Source organism: Podarcis erhardii (genome assembly GCF_964252035.2).
Source record: "Podarcis erhardii genome assembly, chromosome: 3".
NCBI classification, from domain to species: Eukaryota; Metazoa; Chordata; class Lepidosauria; order Squamata; family Lacertidae; genus Podarcis; species Podarcis erhardii.
This window is the reverse complement of record NC_138507.1, coordinates 23,529,155-23,547,920: the sequence shown is the minus strand read 5'-3', so window position 1 is coordinate 23,547,920 and position 18,766 is coordinate 23,529,155. Positions and strand designations below refer to the sequence as shown.

The 18,766-nt window shown below is 40.7% G+C and overlaps 1 protein-coding gene across 4 annotated transcripts in view; it reads right to left on the bottom strand.

Moving 5' to 3' along the window:
* CSMD1 (CUB and Sushi multiple domains 1) overlaps nucleotides 1-18,766 on the bottom strand; it is a 956,661-nt gene that overhangs the window by 181,960 nt on the left and 755,935 nt on the right. For all 4 annotated transcript variants that reach the window (XM_081856635.1, XM_081856636.1, XM_081856637.1 and 1 more), the window contains 3 exons: nucleotides 17,427-17,615; nucleotides 5,746-5,915; nucleotides 1,333-1,489 (listed from right to left, as the gene is read on the bottom strand). In XM_081856635.1, coding sequence (XP_081712761.1) covers nucleotides 1,333-1,489; nucleotides 5,746-5,915; nucleotides 17,427-17,615 — 516 coding nt within the window. The remainder of the gene's footprint in view (nucleotides 1-1,332; nucleotides 1,490-5,745; nucleotides 5,916-17,426; nucleotides 17,616-18,766) is intronic.

Genomic DNA, 18,766 nt, shown 5'->3' with positions numbered 1-18,766 from the left:
ATAACTTGTGATAATTTTGAGGTGGGAAAAGTATACTTGGAAGGATGTTTTGTGTGATTCTTTTTTCATTCTTTGTGTATGTTTTCAGTATTTATTTAATTACTGTGTAAGTTGCCTTGAGAGCTTCAGCTACAAGGGGATACATAAATAAAGCTTTAATAAAAAAATTTCCAAGAATATATGTGTGTGTGTGTGTGTGTGTGTGTGTGTGTGTGTACCTTGGAAGTCGAACAGAATCTGTTCCAGAAGTCCATTCGACTTCTGAAATGTTCAGCGTCCAAAGCACTGCTTCCAATTGGCTGCAAGAAGCTCCTGCAGCCAATCAGAAGCTGTGGAAGCCCTGTCGGATGTTCGGCATCTGAAAAAACATTCAAAAACCGGAACACTCTCTTCCAGTTTTTGATTGTTCGGGAGCTGGAAAGTTCGACTCCCAAGGCATTTGAGAGCCGAGGTACAACTCTACTTCCAAAACCACCCGGACAGTTCAACTTCAGTACACACCCAGTCTAAGACAACATAATTATCAGAACTGTTTGAAAATGGAGCAGTTACACCTCTCTCCTCTCATAGAGGCATAAAGTATACTCCAGGATATTCCAGCTATTCCTATACTAGTTAGTAAGCTGGATTTTGTTGCCCGCTTGGAAAGCTATCAGGAAGCAAAACGAAGTATGAAAGGTGATCTCAATTGTAAATGTGATGAAAAAATGTCTGATTGCATTTCAGTGTTTTTGAACTTGTGTTTTAAGCAAGCTGTTTGGGGGAAGATCAGGCTAAAAATGAAATTCAGATCTGGAAGGGTGTCTTTAACAAACAAAAAACCTCACCAATAAAGGCAACTTTGGCTTTTCAGGTTAATTTTATCGTCATAACTTTCCTTCTCTAGATAGAGTAAAAGGTTGCTTCTTTGAATCTTGATCTGTCTATAGTTTCCTGCATATTAGTGCTCAGATTAGTAACATACGAGAGCCACAAGCTCCACAAACGCCTGAATGGTGGAACTATCATCACCTGAACATCCAACTGGGAATGTGCAAGCCATAAGAAGCCACTGATACACTCAACCCAGGTCCATTATTTATCCCAGTCTTTTTTTATTTACGCCTACTGCTGTGTTCACAAAATAATATGCTGAAGTTGAAAATACTGCATTTAAGCAGTATGTCTAAAATTCTCTCCTTTCCAACAGAGAAAGGAATTAAAATCCAATCTCACAACCACAGTAGGTAGTAAGAAGTAATCCTTAGGACTTTGTGTTACATCATGTTAGCTAAGTAAAATGCTTACACCCTCCCACCCTACAAAAACCCCGTTTCCATGAATGCTACTTACTTGTATATGTGAGCTGAAATCCTTGATCTGTATCTGATCCGTTAGAATTAAACTCTATCCATAAGTGGTTAGATGTGCTATTGAGAATGAGCCCTATCAATTCGTTTTTTGTAAAGGACCCCAACAGACGCGATGAGCTGTCTTTTCCATCATATACCTGTTAAAAATAAAACCAATTAAGCTCAATACAGTTATATATTTATTTGTTTCAAACTATTTCAGAACTCCACCTAGCAGAAGTTGCATTCTTTTTTTTCTTTTTCTGTTTGCAATTATTATGCCATTAATTATTATGCAATTAAACCACCCAAACTTCCAATAAGAAGATAGGAAATAACACAGCTTTCTTCTGCCTGTAATATCTTGGCTATGCAGCTCATATGAAGAGGGAAAAAAGCCGCACACAGTAATATACTACTAGTCTGTCAGTCATTTTTTTAAAGGTTTGTGAAGCTCACATTGAATAAAATTAATATTTATTCACGGCTCAATCCCTTAGCATTTTGTCACCTCGTGTCTCCTTCCCCCTCTATAATCCACTTAATAAAGGCTGAAAAGGTTTGTGGCATTTTACTCAAAGTGCGTCTTTTGAAAACACCGATGAGGGGGCAAAAGTAACCTCTACCCCTCTGTTCCCTCCTGACTAAATGTATTAAAAAGCAGGATTGAAGAAGTGAAGCTAGTCTGTCACCTTTTATTTCAGATTCTGGGCCTGAGGTGATTTTCGTCTTCAAATCGTTTTTAATAAAAAAGAAATATAACATTTGATACCACTTCAGAGGGAGGTGAGCTCCTGTTTTCAAACAAAGGATGCACGGGTTTATCTTCAGTTCACAATATTGCACGGGAAACTCAAATTCACTTTTAATACTGTTGATTTTTGACATGCTTTTAGAATGGCTCAAACCACACAGGAAATATGTTTTTTTTAAAAATAGTAAGAATAATAAAAGGTTCTTGGAACAAACGAGAACCTGAATAAAAGCACCAAGTTCACACTGACCTGGATGTTTCAATAATGAAACATTTCCAACATAACCACCCCAAATTTTCCATTTCTCAAAAGCCCCAGCATTCTGCACGAACCAGTGAAGGTCAGAAAGCAAGGCTCTTAGTTTCTGAAAGATAAAACACCTGTCCTTTCATGCTTTAAACTGTCAAATTCTAAATTCAATGGCAACGCCATAAAGGGCTGCACTGGGCCTGACTGCAGCCCATAGAACTACTTGGTCTAAACACATAGGAATGTTAATGGTATTATGCAATAGAGCAATGATGGCCAAAGTGGACCTCCAGCTGTTTGGGGACTACAATTCCCATCATCCCTGACCACTGGTCCTGTTAGCTAGGGATGATGGGAGTTGTAGTCCCAAAACAGCTGGAGGGCCAAGTTTGGCCATCACTGAAATAGAGAAACCTCAAGCATTAGGGATATTGTTGTTTCACCACAGATAACGCAAAGTTCTGCATAGGGCACAGGCCTCTTTTTAGCTTTGGGGCTTTAATGAAAACCATAGCTTTATTTGGGGCTGCCGCTTGTGTGTTAAACCTACATGGGAGCAGGGCGAAATTCACATTGGGAAGTAATAGGGACCTAATAGGTTATTTGTTTCCTTCCTCCACAGACCCAATTATTTTAATGTAGAGGATGCATGGGTAAATCTTAATTTACATCCATTGTAACCTTCTCAGGGCTCCCCCCCCCCCCCAGCTGGAACTCACTCATCTCAGGTGGGCACCATTGCTATTATAAGAGAATAAGGTTGAGTTCCAACACCTCTTCTCCTAGAGAAATAGCACTGACCTTCCTCTTATGTTTAGAAGCACACCGAAGTCTGTATAACCTTGATTTTCTTTTATCTTTTTCCTTTTGTTTCCTTTGTTTTGAAAGCAAACGCCACCAGCCGGTCTAGCATAGTTTATTGTGAAGGCCCAGTCAGAAACTTTCCTTGACTTATGAAGACTCAACCTACCTAAAGTTACAAAAGTAATTTTGCCTTTGTAGCTTGACCTGAAGTTCAGCTACTCCAGATCTGAATTTGTCCAGATTTAACTTCCGGCTTTTCCTTCTTCTTTTTTTTAATTCTAACCTGTTCAGCTAGATTAAAGAAACAGCACCCAATATTTCATCCCCATGTACTTCTGGATCTTGACCACATCATCTCTTAACACAATCTTCCCTGATAAAAACACGAACTGTGATACACACTTTTTCAGAATACTCTTCAACATATTTTTTAAAAACATACATCATATCCTATAGGGTTGCCATACGTCCAGGTTTTCCCAGACATGGCCTGGTTTGCGGGGGAAGCATGCACATCCAGGTGGATTTTTTATTTTTACATGAATGTTTAGGGTTGGGGGGCATTTATTATTGATTGATTTTTAGGGGCACAAACATGCTGCCAAAGCTGGGGAGAGGCAGGCACTCTTCAGAGTCCTCCACTGTATGCCACCTTGACGCGCCGCAGCTGTGCACTGGAAGCAGAAGTGCCGCAGCAGGGTCTGGAGCGCCACCACTGTCATCACCCCTTTCCAGTGCCCACTCCTGGCTGTGCTATTTGTCAGGACCCTGTTTGTGTGAGGCTCCCACTTGCCAGTGCCAGAGCTGCCTCTCCCTTACAGGCCTTCTGCCTCCAAGTGGCTTCCCCGGGCAGGGAGGCTCATCGCTCCACTGCTTCTCTGGTCCTGCCTGGGCCTTCCCCAGCAGCAGTGGCACTGGCTCCCAATGGCTGCTCAAGCTGCATCAGAGGGGACCTGAGTGGCCACCGCTGCATCGGCGGCTCCACAGCCTCTGTGGTCCTACTTGCGCCTTCTCCTTCAACGCGGCTTGAGTAGCGGTTGCAGGGGATGACAAGCCTACCTGCCCTGGCCTGATCTTGGATACGACCTTGCCAGAGGCCACTTGGAGGCCATCTTTCCGCAGGGCCTGCAAGACAGAGCTGTTCCATCAGGTCTTTGGCCAAGGCACAGCCTGACCCCCTCCTTTGGTAATTCTTCACAGAACTCTAGCCCAATGGTTGACATCAATTTGATTTGAACTGATTTTATAATGAATTGATTTTAGAATGCTGTATTATTTTACTGTTGTTAGCCGCTCTGAGCCCGGCTTCGGATGGGGAGGGTGGGATATAAATAAATTATTATTATTATTATTATTATTATTGGAGGCTGAAGGTCTGAAAGGGAGAGGCGGAGCCTGCTCAGCGGCCCGGAGTCACCCCCGGCACCAGCAAGCAGGAGCCTCCTTGTGAAAGGTAAGAGGGGGGGAAGGAGGGGGGAGCAGGCAGGTGAGGAAGGGGTTCGTGGCAGGGAGGGGGCGAGCGACAGGGATGCAGGGTGGTGTGGTGGGTGTCCTGACGGGGGGGGGGGTCCGGGTTTGTGCCCTTCAGAATATGGCAACCCTATCCTAGAAGCAGTAGGATATACAGTGGTGCCTCGGAAGACGAAAATAATTCGTTCCGCGAGTCTCTTCGTCTAGCGGTATTTTCGTCTTGCGAAGCACGGCCATTAGCGGCTTAGCGGCTTAGCGCTATTAGCAGCTTAGAAAAAGGGGGGGAAAGGGGGGGGAACTCGCAATAACTCGCAAGATGTTTTCGTCTTGCGAAGCAAGCCCATAGGGAAATTCGTCTTGTGAAGCACCTCAAAAACGGAAAACTCTTTTGTCTAGCGAGTTTTTCGTCTTGCGAGGCATTCGTCTTGCGGGGCACCACTGTATAATATGCCTATATAGTATCCTAAAATTAAGAAGCTTCCCTGTAATCCTCATAAAACAAATGCATTAATTTCATTTTTTTGTCACATTTTCAATTATGTCCACTATGATATTCATATCTGTACAGGTTGACACTTCTGCTCATTTTTAGTTAACTGCACTTAAAGCCTTTGGGCATATTCCCCCCATATGTGAAGAAGGTCGTATTAACTGGAATGCAGTTTAGCAACTGGCTACCCTGCCATTACTCTAGGCCTCGAATTCATGATACCCAAACAAACTGACCACTGGAGCCTTGGAGAAGAGCAGGAAGCCTGTGTTTCTCAAGCACAGCAAGGCAAATATCAAGCGTCTATGGAGGTAGCTGCTCACTTGCACACCAGTTAAGATTACTTATCACTGTAAGACCAAGTTGCTTAAGAAATGATGGTGGGTAAGGCAAAGTCACAGCAGCCACAGCCTTCCTATTCCTTTGACTGAATGTCCAACTAGCACCAAGACTGGCTGTGAACTTAAGTCCTGACATGCATGGAAAAGGATTATCTCTGTCTGTCTGTCTGTCTGTCTATAGCCATCCATGCAACTCTCTCTCACATACACTTAAACTACTTCTCAAATGTTACAGATCAAATAATTAATGCACCCAAACAGGACTGAGTGTTTTTCTGTTCTTTTCTGTGCACATTTATATATACCTTAACAGTGTCGCCTTCATGCAGCTGAAAGGTTCTGGCTCTCAAGTGGATCCCTTTCCCAGGTTCAGTTTCAATTTTATAAATGCATTCATGGTTGTTGTCATAGTTAGATGGAAAATTTGGGGACAGCAGTGTTCCTTCATTTCCAGACACACTTGCTCCACATTCAGCTAAACAAAACAGACACATTAAAAAAGGGACATCAGTTAGCATTCAAAAGAATTTTTTTTAAAAAAATTATGGTTATTTTCCAAAAAACAAGGTCCCGCTGCTAATAACTAGGAAATATGCTGCTTCTTTACGCTTTTATCTAAGATTTAGGACAAGAGGGTGGTAGCTATTTGTGCCTTTTTGCCAGCTCATGCAATGAGACTTTTGCCCTTCCTCATCTGCTCCCTACAGGACCAGTCACTTATACAATGTTGTCTTCAACCATTATGTACTTGTTGTATGTTTCAATGACTTGGTTTTTCAGAATTTCATAGCCTTTAGACAAAGATTGATTTAATCATTCTATCGAGATGCATTATTTTTTTCCAGTTATCGTTGGTTGTCTTGTCATTTCTCATTGTACTGTAAAGTTTAGGGCTGCGTTCACATTTACCCATAGAAGCCTTCGGGGAATTCTGCACACAAAGGTAAAACCAATGTAGACTCATGCAACTGACCCTTTGCATCCCCAGAGCATGCTGGACTAGATCTAATTGCAAACAAAAGGTGAAAGTGACTTGCCTCTGCTAAGCTCCCAAGGAAGTGCCTAATGGCAAACAAGAGCGAACTGACTTAAACATCCCAGGAGAAATCTTAAAAGCAAACTTGAGATAATGGTCTGTGTATTAGCAGCGTAAACCCACTTATATTGCTTCCATGGAATGTGCTTAGGGTACCAGATGATTTGAGCCAGCCAGCCAACCTTACTTGCCAACATTGTTATACTTCCAAAATGATTTCCTCACTTGCAGCATCTGATTGTACAACCTATGAAAGGGTGCTTAAAATAAGTTTTCATATTTGTTTTGACAAAAAAGGTAAAAAGCTAGATGTATTTTTATTTTAGAGCATCACGGACAGAGCCATCTTTTTTTTTGTATTAAAGAAAGATAGATTACATACATACCAGTCCCTTCAGTGCAGTTATTATATTTTCTGTTTTATATTTCACTATCTCAGAACCAAGCCCTTAAATTTATATTTCTCGGTGCTGGGACTGTGGGCTTAAGATTGTGTTTTCACCAAAGTAATGCAGAGTTTTAACTTTTGCAACCATACTGCCTCCCCAATCAATTGCTCTCACTTTGCTAAAACAAGGGATGGGGAGGGAGGGAGGACACTGAAGTAATTACAGGGAGAGAGAAAGTAACAATAACTACAAACAATAACAATACAATAATGGCAATTGCCTGCTTATCTCCACTGGTTTTATAACACCTGGAAAATTAGGATTATTTATGGCTAGGTCAATTATTTTATTATAAACACTGTGCCAAGTAACTGTAAATAAGATACCGCAATGTAACAAAATAAGTGAACTTCAAATAAATTACCAGCACTTCTCACTATCCATGCAGACTTAAAACCACAGTGACATCATTATTTACTGCTTTGGGGTTTAGTTGTACAGCTTTATTCTTATGTGGTGAACTTCCTGGTACATATACCGGTACTAATAAAAATAAAAATAAAAATAAATAGTTATGTATGCCATCAGACTGCTACATATCAGAAACATGGGCAAGATCTACAGTTGGTTCAAAAAGATGTTGCCAGAACACTATTTTGCTATAATTTTACAGAAAGCGTTTAGAGGATCATAACTTAGGAAACCTTTATCTTTGAAGAATTATATTATTTTCTATAAGACTGCCTTAACTTGGGGGCAGATTACCCAGTTTTACAGGGCCATATATATATGAGATAATGTGAGTAAAGTGACTGTAAGCAGCGAATATACTCCAGTTTTATAGCAGTAACTGTATATGTGTTCATTTTATATCAGTAAATCAGCACTGACTAAATAAACTAAAACCCAACAGGCTTAATCCAAACTAAGGCATCCATATGTCCCACTGAAATGAATTTAAGTTAGCCTTAACTAAATAAAATATGGAAACTAGCTGCAGACAATGTTGACCACAGGGCTGCTATCAGGGCAACTGGCATTTTAAAGTTGGCTCTAAATGTGGTTTATTGCACTTTACCATTTTTAATGAGTTCATTTTTCTTTCTTTGACTCTTAAAGTGATGTATTTAAAATGCTGTAAGCCACCTTGAATCCCAGCTTGGGAGAATGGAAGAACAGAAATACAATAAATAAATAAATAAATAAATAAATAGCCCCACTGATTTTCAATGGCTACTGTATAAGGGTTTAGGATGGAATGAAAGTGCCTGGCACTACCCTGATATATGAATTTTTGGTAACATTACTTGGCTGGGAAGCTGCATTTCATTCTTGCATTGTTTCAAAAAGGGGGAATGAGGCAACTTCACCTTCAATTGAATCTCCCCCCCCCCCATCCCTATTCCTAATAGCTCCTAGTTTGCCTTTGGAAAGCTCCATTGTGTTAATTATAATTGTTAAATGTACATTGAAATGGAAAATAACTCTGTAATGTGTGTGTATATATATTGTGAAGCATGGAATGGAAATTTCCATTGAAGCTTAAAGTAGAGCTGAGAAGAGAACCTAAGGGTTAACAGTTAAGCAGAACTGTATCTTTGCGACCAAGTCACAAGGGTGTTTAAATCACATGAAAAGGATGCAACTGCAAGTCTATGCATATGCTAATCAGTAGGTCTCCATATTTGGTGAGGTGAGTTTTTGTTCTGAAGCCATTACAGAGAACAGAAGTGCTAATTTCTCTTCTCCAGGGAAAACAGCCTCAGGGTAAATGGAGTCTGTTTGGAAAAGAGGCAGAGCTTTGATTGTTAGCTCTGGGTGGAAGATATTTCATAATCTAATATATTTTGCCTATCCTGGGATCACCATAAAATCCATCTGAATGTAACTTTGTTTCAAGTTGCTTTGGAGTAAAGTTCTTTAGTAAAGCTTTGGTACCCTATTTTTGGACTGGATAATTTTTTTTATTTCAAAGAAGAGTCTTGTTTTCATTCATCCAATTTGCTTTCATATGTGCAATATTAATAACCTCCATGCACTGGTTACAGGTCTCAAAACAGGGCATTCCGGGGCAGGGCACAGGTAGGACAGAGGGGGACATGTAAAAACTGGATCCATTGATCCTCTGTTCCCACAAGAGGCCTCAAGATCAGGCTCACTAATTATGTCATCTTGGAGATGGCATAGTTAATTTCCCCATCACTGAATCCAGTGGGGCAAGATATCTTTCTAAAGAACCACAGAAAAGGAACAAAGGAACAACATATATGTGGTTATAAAGTTATTGCTTCATTACTTTGTTTCAAGTTTTTTACATTAAGCATTAGTGTATGACCTACTGAATAAAACCTCAAAAAGACTACGAATGACAGCAGTTCCCTGGTTGCACATTATGTGACCCATAAAAGCAGCAAAATAACCAGACTGTACAACGATGAGGAGATAAAATCAGGCCAATTCTGACAGCAGCTGGCAGGGCAAGGGTGGGAATGCTATTGGGTCCCAGAATCAGTTCACCATTCCACAAACCGCATGTTGATGAAATGGATCAGCTGGGTTTGGATCAGTCCAAACTTATACCATGGGAGTCGGCCAGTGTTGAACCTTGCTGTGGTGCAAGCCAGGTCTCACTGGGGAACCAGGGTGCAGATTCCAACCAGGCAGATACCGAACACACGTTTGGGTTTGCCGTGGTCAATCCTCCCCTCGGGCCCCTTATGGGGGCCTCCCTATACTATGTTGATCCTGCCCAATGCAATTTCTGCCACCATACAAAGCAAAGTCCTTCCACCTAACAAAGGAAGGTCATAATTTCACGAAAGGAAAGGCGAAAAACTCCAAACCACTGCCAATCAGATTAAAAGAAAAAGGAAAATCATTTCTATCCCTGTCAACCAGCAACCTCAAAATTGCTCAGTGAAGGCTCTAACTTGAGGGTGGGCAGGCAGGAAGCTGTCAAAGCAAAATGGCTCCGAGCTCCAGTATTTTGCTGAAGTCTATGGGCCATAGTGCCATCAGGCAAAGGCGTCCTGCGCTTATAGGGCACAGAATGGGGCTTCTTTAAAAGAAAAAAAAGAAAAAAAAGAGGGGAGGTCTCATCAACACTCATGAGCTCATGTGTCTAAAGTCACAATCCTACAAAGCGTGTTCTCCTTCATAGAGAGCACGTGTTGCGGTGGGGTCTGAACAGGCCACCCCTCTGTTGCTGGGCAGGTTAGTATGGATGACCATCCGCAGTGATTGGGCGGTTGGGTTACTGGGCAAATTTTGGTGTTGCCATTTAGGGGGATGGACCAAAGGTTATAAAATCAAGCCACACTGCACTGACTGGGCTCTTTTGCTGCGTGCATCAGATCACCCGCCCACCCTCCCTAATCTAGGGCTATTGCGTTGACCTTGCTATGCCTGTCATGGGGTCGTCTGCTTTTGGGGCAGGGGCCTGGTAGGAATTTTGTCCATTTGGCTGATTGGCTGGTGCCATTTGGGTTTTGCCTACTGCATAGCAAATCGTCACAACTTGTAAGGTTGCGGTTAGACATTGGTTAAAAAATTGGTTGGTGGAGGGGTAAGTGCCTGTCCCTCCAATGCTGCTGCGGAAAGGGAATTCCGTTATAGGAATCCAGGGGCTTGCCATTCTTTCATCCGTACCCTGAATGGGGCTTGGGGCCGCGCAAGCCCCCGGGAGCATGCGGGGGCGGATGAGGGTCTGGTGCCCGGCTCCATGCTCTCCCCAATATTGTTTTCCCTTACTGGCTTTCGCTAGAATCCGGAAGTCAGTTCTGTCCCTGGGCGTGGGGACAGATAGTCATAACCAACCTAAGCAACCACTCACATTTATGTATTTTAATAAGGTTGTGGCCAAAATTATGCCAAAAACCTTAAACAAAAATTATGTATGAATTGTGAATTATTTAGGGGTGGCTTGGGGGACCTCGACACGCGATTAATATTTTGTCAGCTTATTGTCCCAATGAGAATAGTATGTTAGTACTGATCTTCATTAAGCAATTATGGCTAAATAATCCTTTTGATGGTAAATAGTACTGCTGCCGTCAAAATCACAGTTACAAGTTATATACCTTATGTCAAACCAGTCATAGAGGGGAGCAGCTGTTCCTGGTCCAAAAGGGACAAGAGGAAAATTTACAGAAGGTCTTGAAAAGGAAAAAGGGAATGTAAACAGACTACAAATATATGAAACCAGCAGGGAATTTGCCCTGTAGTCTAAAACTGCATGCTAATTTATTTTTTTAAGTAAAAATAATGAAAGGCTGAAAGCGTTCAACAGGACAAAGACACCTCCACCTTTAGAAATACACCACGGAGACCACAGAGGGGGTCTGCTAATGTGTTTGAAATGATTCTGCCGTCTTAGATAATATATAAGCAAGAGGGGGAAGAAAGATACCAGCATGCTATTTCTTAGTCAGATTGAAAAGAGATCCACTTCATTCTTGTCAGACAGAGAATGCATGTTGCTTTTGAAGTGATTTGGAGTTGCTGGTTTTTTTAGTTAAAGAGGTAGTGATTAATAAAAATTTACCGTAAACCAAAAGAGGGCTGTATTGTGAATGAATTGGTCTAGGCTAAAAGTATAATATTGGAGTAAAATCATTATTCGTACTCCAAAATTCATCTCACAGACATGGCTTATCCCAAGGGCTAGCTATATTCAAAGCCAAATGTGTGTTTGTTTGTTTTTAATAGCTGAACCCCAGAAATCTGAAGTACCTTAGGAAATGTCAGCCTTAAGCAATCCAGGTATTCACCTGGTTTAACAAAACCATTTAAATGAACCTAGACCTGCATATAATTGCATAAGCCAGAAATTAAGAGCTAGACTTCAATTAAAGTAAAGTAGTAACTGTTTGTAGTGGTTTCTTGCTTTTTTTTACCATCTTAAGACGATTGTGTAGCAGGTGATTAATAAATTATAATAAAAATAATAAACTCTCAGGTCTCTCCCACCTGTATCTTCATGCTACTTCATAATATTTTATTGTACTCATTGTGAAAATGTAGTATGAAATACGGACACCACATGTCACATGTGAAATACGCCCCTTGTGACTGTGCTTTTTCATGCAGTTTTTAAATAAATACATTGGGAAATAAGGGGGAAGACAATTACTTATTTAAAAATGCTCACATTCATTTCAAAGTAGTATGCAGGATGGGGGAATAACATCTTAAGTGCAACTGTCAGATGTACTTGGATATCATGCCCCATACAGGTGGCCCTAAAGCAAGAAATTTTGATCTCACATGCAAGCATTAATTCACATCTCTGAACTGGGAGTTTATCAGGTCAGAAATGGTGGACAATTGGAGCTACATTTTGATTTATTTCTAAAGAGTGGCTTCTAATATATTAGCAGCCTAGGCCTCCCTGACATTTTAAATATGCTTCAGCACCTGAATTAGAACATTCCATTTTGTCTGGGATGCTGAACTGAATTGAAGCTTAGAGAACCATAACTAAGTCATCCGTTGGCTTCTAGTACATTAATAACTAACTTGTTTTACAAAGAGGTGAAGAAAATTCTGGAATATGCAGCTGTCTTCCTCAATGCCTAATTCCGGATGCAATAAAGCTACTAAAATAAGTCTGCCAACTGATCATTCAACAGCCCTGGCAAACAAAATATGCATGCAAAGCAACACTTACACTCCACATGCATTAAACTTATCGCCCATAATGCAAAAGAAAAGAAAACAGGATCCTTCTCATACTCTAGGTGCCATTGGCACCTTTTAGCTAGGAAAAACCCCACCCTTTGGTAACTGAACCTATAAGTTAAGCAAGCAATTATAATTGTGTGGGTCAGTTCACAGAATCATTCACAGACAGCTCACATGACACCCATGTGATTTTTGTGTTCACCTCCCCCAAGAAAAGCACAGTATTCATAGGTGTCTGGTCAGTTCATTCAATGTAAGTGCAAATTTCAAATATAAATTAATTCATCCAGATTAACCATCATAAATGTTGGCCCTCTCCAACCACGTTTTTCTTTCCTTTTGTTAAAGTTTAGGATATTTCAATTTATGCTTGCAGAGTGCAGGAATGAGTTTCAAAGGAAAATGTAATAATACTTTTCAGGGGATTCCATTTGAAAAGAGTTCAAAATGGGTTAAGGGATACATATTCTTCCTCAGCAGTCTGCATAAATAAATAGTATTCCTATTTAACTTTCTATTGTGGTTCACCTGCACCTAAATTTAGCTAAGTGATAACGCAGTCGGCGTATGAACACCTACTTGCTTTCAGCAAGTGGAATACAAAATCAATTAAATTATGAAATTAGATAATTTTGAAACCATTTCTGCAAAGCAGTAGATCCATCATTGTCTTGAGATGTGGTAGATAAAGGGCTGCAAAGCACTTTAAAAAGTCAAACAGAACACTGGTCAGAGAATTCATATTCCAAATTAAGAACAGCTGATTTATATCAGGAATTCAAATTAAATGAGTTCTGTCAAGGGAGAACTGCACCTTTGTAATGCTTCTTTCATATGCCTGACATTTGGAACAAAGCCTTTTGTATAGCTTCGATAGACCTTTTCATTATCTTTTTTAATAAAATAGCCTACAAATAAACATTTGCATAGGGATGCATAACAATTCATCCAATAAATTTTTAGGACTGAGCAATATTAATTTAATAGGGCTAAACAAAATTAATTTCCTATGTAGTGTCCCACAAGCAAAAAACTGCAAGCAGGAACCAAAAACAAAAAAAGGGGGGGGAGGGACTCTGGTAATTATTCTAAGGAAGCATGGATTCCATCCGATTCTGTGAAAACAACATAGGTGACAAACTGAATTCCAGTTCATTACTCCAGTAATGAAACTGCCCACGCGTCTTTCAAGATTGGCTTTTATCTTGCCATTATATTAAATTTGCACACATTGTGAAAATGGCCTTCTACTTAGAAGACAAGCGACAGGGTTGAGGTACTGTGTGTTCAGATGTCCCACATCAAATGTAGCCTACAGGCTACAACCATGCAATCAACTGTGCTCGGTGTGGTCATCAAAGGGTACAGCTAACACAGTGGCAATGATCACTCACACTTTACATTGTGGGTGCCCTTTGCGGGATCGTGCACAGTGCTACAGTTTCCAGGGAACTTAATGGCAAACCGAGGCGGCTGGCCTGCCTCTCAGTGTTATTATTTGGAGGTTCACGCCCAGCCTCTGTAGTCAAGTTTCATTGCTGGGAGTTAGGGCCAGTCCTATTTACATAGGGGGTGGAGCCGACAGTAGCCAGGCAGTTGGGTCAGGAGATTCACCCACCCTATCCTCCCTTTTGCTTCCTGTTTAGCGGGTGCGGCTATGGTCTTTGACTGGTTGCTATTGAAGGACCGGGAAGAAATTTTCCTGCATTGGCAAGTTTTGTCTTCCCCATAGCAATTTGTCACAACTTTGGCAGTTTATGGCCTTAGGCCCAAGTCAAGGTCTTCCAACATTTGGAAGTTTAATAAAGTTGTGGCCTAATTTTAATTCCATAACACGTTGTAAGAGTCTTTATTCCTTTCTTGTGAACCCTGGGGGCTGTGGCTGTTGCAGCCTGGTCAGAGGTGAGGCCAGAAGTACAATCTGGTCCTGCTTGAAACCATGAATCCACTAAATGTGAGCAACACATGAATAGAGCTTAGATATTTGAAGGATCTAATCTTCAACCACACCCCTCCCATGCCTATACCACCAACATAGCACTTTCAACATTGCTTTGCAGTAGGTATGATTTTCTTTAATTGCCCTAGAGCTTAATAATATCTTGATAAACACGAGTTATTAATATTTTTAATAATGCAAAACAAATGAAGCAATCTCTTCAACGTTTGCTCAGAAATAAGGAGCTAATATGAAAAGAAGTTCAGAATAAGTTTCCTGTCTTTAAACTATTTTTTTAAGAACAAATTAAATTGCAAAACAAGGCCATGAAGAAAAAAATACTCTTGAGGATCAGCAACACTCGTTCAAATTATATATACTGGAGCCAGTTAACTGCAATTCTTGGCGGGAAGTAGATATTCAAAAGCAGATATTCAAAAGTAGATATTCAAAAGCAAGTGAAAAAGTCAGTATGTTCAGTGCAACATGAAATGGATTTGTTGGTAGCTATATATTTCAGATCCCTGAAATTCTGTTATGCAAGTCTTATTTCCTCATCTCAAATCTGAAAAATAATTGAAGTTTATCTAAGAACAATTAAAACCTACAATTAAAACCTACATAAAACCTGTATTTGCCCTACAAGGGCAAATATTTGTAATTGCGCTGTAATTCAGCACATCTCAGGTCAGTGTGCAGTTTGTGTGAACGGTTTGGTTTGCACAATGCGCAAAGCCAAACCTTAGCCTAGTGAGACTATGCAAATCAGTGGGCTCCCAGAGAGGAGCTTGTAGATCCTTTGATCCTCCTTAATCCTTTTTGCTATTGCATCACATTGAGCTAAACTAAGGTTTGGCTAAGCATGCTGCCTGAACCAAGACTGCAATGGCTGCACACAGGTGAGTCCAGGTGCACACTCACAACAAGACTTGTGGTTTAGCTCTCCTCACTAATCATGAACCGTAACCAAGAACAAACTTTGGGCAACAGATCACAGTTAGCGAAGAAAGAATTTAACCATAGGGCCAGCAAAGAGGGCCAGGGAGGAGCAAAAAGTGGTTGCAAGCTCTTCTCCAGGAGCCCACACAGTCTAAGGTTTAGCTTAGCATATTCTGCAAACTGGGTCAGTGTGGTGAAGCCATTTCAATGGGTCACTTCAGTTTCAAAGTGGACTAAGAATTCAGTAATCTACGCAACATGAACACCAAAAGCAAGACTGCAAAATCCCCTGGCCTACAGCTGCTCTAAAATTATGTAACTGGCAGCTAAGCCTTTATGTCGTAATACCAATTCTGTACAGAGATGCTAAAAAACTGAGGCTGATTTGTGTGTTTATAATAAAAAAGGGTTAACTGTCCCATAGTGACTTTAAAGCAACTTTCTAAAAAAAATTGGACCATCATCTATAGATAAACACATGTACTAATAGCTTAAAGGAAACATGACTGGAGTCATATAATGAGCAGGGGAACCCAAATTCTGTCCCAAATTCCACTATGTTAACCACCCAGTGAATGCTGAGCAGATTCCCAAAGCCGCTGATTCTGTAGCAGAGTGACCTAATTTACAACTGCAAAACATTTCATGTAGTATCATGCATTTTATAAAGCAATCCAATTTTCAAGGAATCCCCCCAAAAAGATTTAATATTCTGTTGCAATGGAAGTATTTTAAAAGTAATTTGAGTTATTAACCAGACCAAATGATAAATACATCAAAACAAAATATAAGCTCTGATGCAAGCATGTGTGTTCCCCTGAAACATCTAAGCTGCAATGCTAAGCAGCAGGATTTACACATCAGAAAATATAATTAGGATTATTATTATTATTGCCCCATGGCTGCTATCTTTACTGCCAAAGACATCAGAAAGATTTGTGCCTTCACACAAACTTAAGCAAATTATTTATTGTGCAATAATATCAGCTGCATTTCAACCTAACTACCTTCTTGAATTAGTTGGTGAATTGAGAGCCACACTCAATCGGTTAAAACATCCACAACTGTCACAGAGCAAGCCGGCCAGTAAATCACACAGCTGGAAGTTGGAGTTAACTCTTTATTAGCAAAAACACTATCTTCACAGACTTGGCTGAGTGTCAGACCTAATGGGCACAGCAGCTCATTCCCTGTAGGAATTACCGTATTTTTTTGCTCCATAAGACGCACCAGACCATAAGACACACCTAGTTTTTAGAGGAAGAAAGGGGGAAAGCCCTGTTGGGGGGGGGGATCAGCTCACAGTTGTGCAGCTTCTTTTGCAAAGGGGGAAAACCCAATTTTTTTGAGGATCATCTCAAAGTTGTTGAGCTTACTTTGCAAAGGGAAAAAATCCTGTTTTTATGGGGTTCAACTCACAGTTCTGCAGCTTCTTTAGGAAAGGAAAGGGAGCCATTTCTACAGTTTCCAGACAGATAATCTAATCAGCCAGTCAAATGTCGCTGGGAAAACAAACAGCCTCCATCTGCAGAACATTCAACAATGGAGGCCTGGGCAAGGGGGTGGGGCCAGAAAGGGAGTCAGTGATTGACCACATTCGCTCCATAAGACACACAGACATTTCCCCTTACTTTTTAGGAGGAAAAAAGTGTGTCTTATAGAGTGAAAAATATGGTACTCCATGAAATCAGTTGCCAAGATGAAAGGTCCCTGCTTCCCCCAAGCCATCTATGTCTCCTCCTCTCCCTGTCTTCTTCCTCTTCTCCCTCTGATCACTCCTTGTTGTCCCACCACCACCACCAAAGCCTCCTTTGGTGGTTCCCTAGCTGGTTCCTCCTATCATTCCTGTGTCCAGCCAGTCCATGACAACAACCCATTTATAATATGCACTGAATAATAATTTACACAATTATAGGTGACTTTAGCTTTGCCCCCGTCTCCTTTTGCCTCCCCCATGTGCTATCAATTGGATGAATGAAATGAAAGCATGTGACCACCTACCCACACACCTTGGCAGAGGTGCACTCCATACACGGCGGCCGCCACCCAGGCACGCAAGCTTGTCCGCACCTTCCAAGCGATATCCAGGGAAGCAAGAAAATGTCAAGGAATCTCCGACGCCAAAATGAAATCCTATTCTTCGACTGAAGGCAGGAACACCAGGATCATCACAGGGTTCCAGGTCATATTCTTCAGACAATAAATCAAAAGCCAAGAAAAAAGATGAAAGTTCCATTTTTTTAAAAAAAATTTAAACAGGATAACTACACAATACCAACATACATTCGTACCTTGGAAGTCGAACGGAATCCATTCTGGAAGTCCGTTCAACTTCCAAAAACCAAATCGCAGCTTCTGATTGGATGCAGGAAGCTTCAAGATGCTACAGCACCTTGGACTCAGACTGGTAAAGAAAAAGCGATTTATATGTGTTGTATTTGTGATATAACACTGTGCCACCAGATGGCGATGTGGAGTCCCGTTTTTCTCTACCTGTTTTCCCTGTTTAAATTTACAGCGCTTTAAACTGAAACACTTCTTTGATGTGTCTAGATCCAGCCCTGGTGTAGTGCTTCACAGGGTAGCTACTGTTCTATCAGCACCTGGATTGCAGCCAATTTTTTACTGCGAGGGAAGCGATGAGATTTATGGTTTGGCATTAGCAAAGGAGGCCAACACTTTGCTCTAGGAACTACTGTGATTAAATAATAGCTTGCAGGAACTTTCTTAAAGACAAGTATTAGGAGCATTCAAATTATCTTGATAAATATCAGTTAAGTCAGACACCATATGGGGGGGTGCACACACAATATTCATCAAGACCTTCATATATATATATGAAAATCCTATTTTAGTATCACTGATAAATAATAAATGTAACCAGTAATTCAATATGTGAATTAATTTGCATGTGCAGACTCATCTTACAGCATATAGGTACTGCAGCCTTTGAATGTGAAGTCCAGTGTGAAGTCAAAGTAACAGAACAAGGAGAGCATATATAGAGAGGGTAAGGAATGCAAAGGTTTAGCTTTGCATGCTTAATGCAGCACTCTCTATTTGTGATATACATTTCTACCCCCTCTGTCAGTGCAGATTTTACTGCCACTTTAGTAACCTGCTGTCTCAGCTCATATTCAATTCAATACCATCTCCTTTCAGCAAACTGCCCATTTTGCGGAATAACATTCCTTTTCCTCTAAAACCAAGGCCACGGCTTCTATACTAGCAATATTCAGAGAAAAATTCACATTGATATTATAAAGCAGGCTGAACAGGCAGGTTGTGCTTATAAATTTGTTGAACTTAAGCAAAGTTTGGTTTCGTTAGTACCCAGAGGA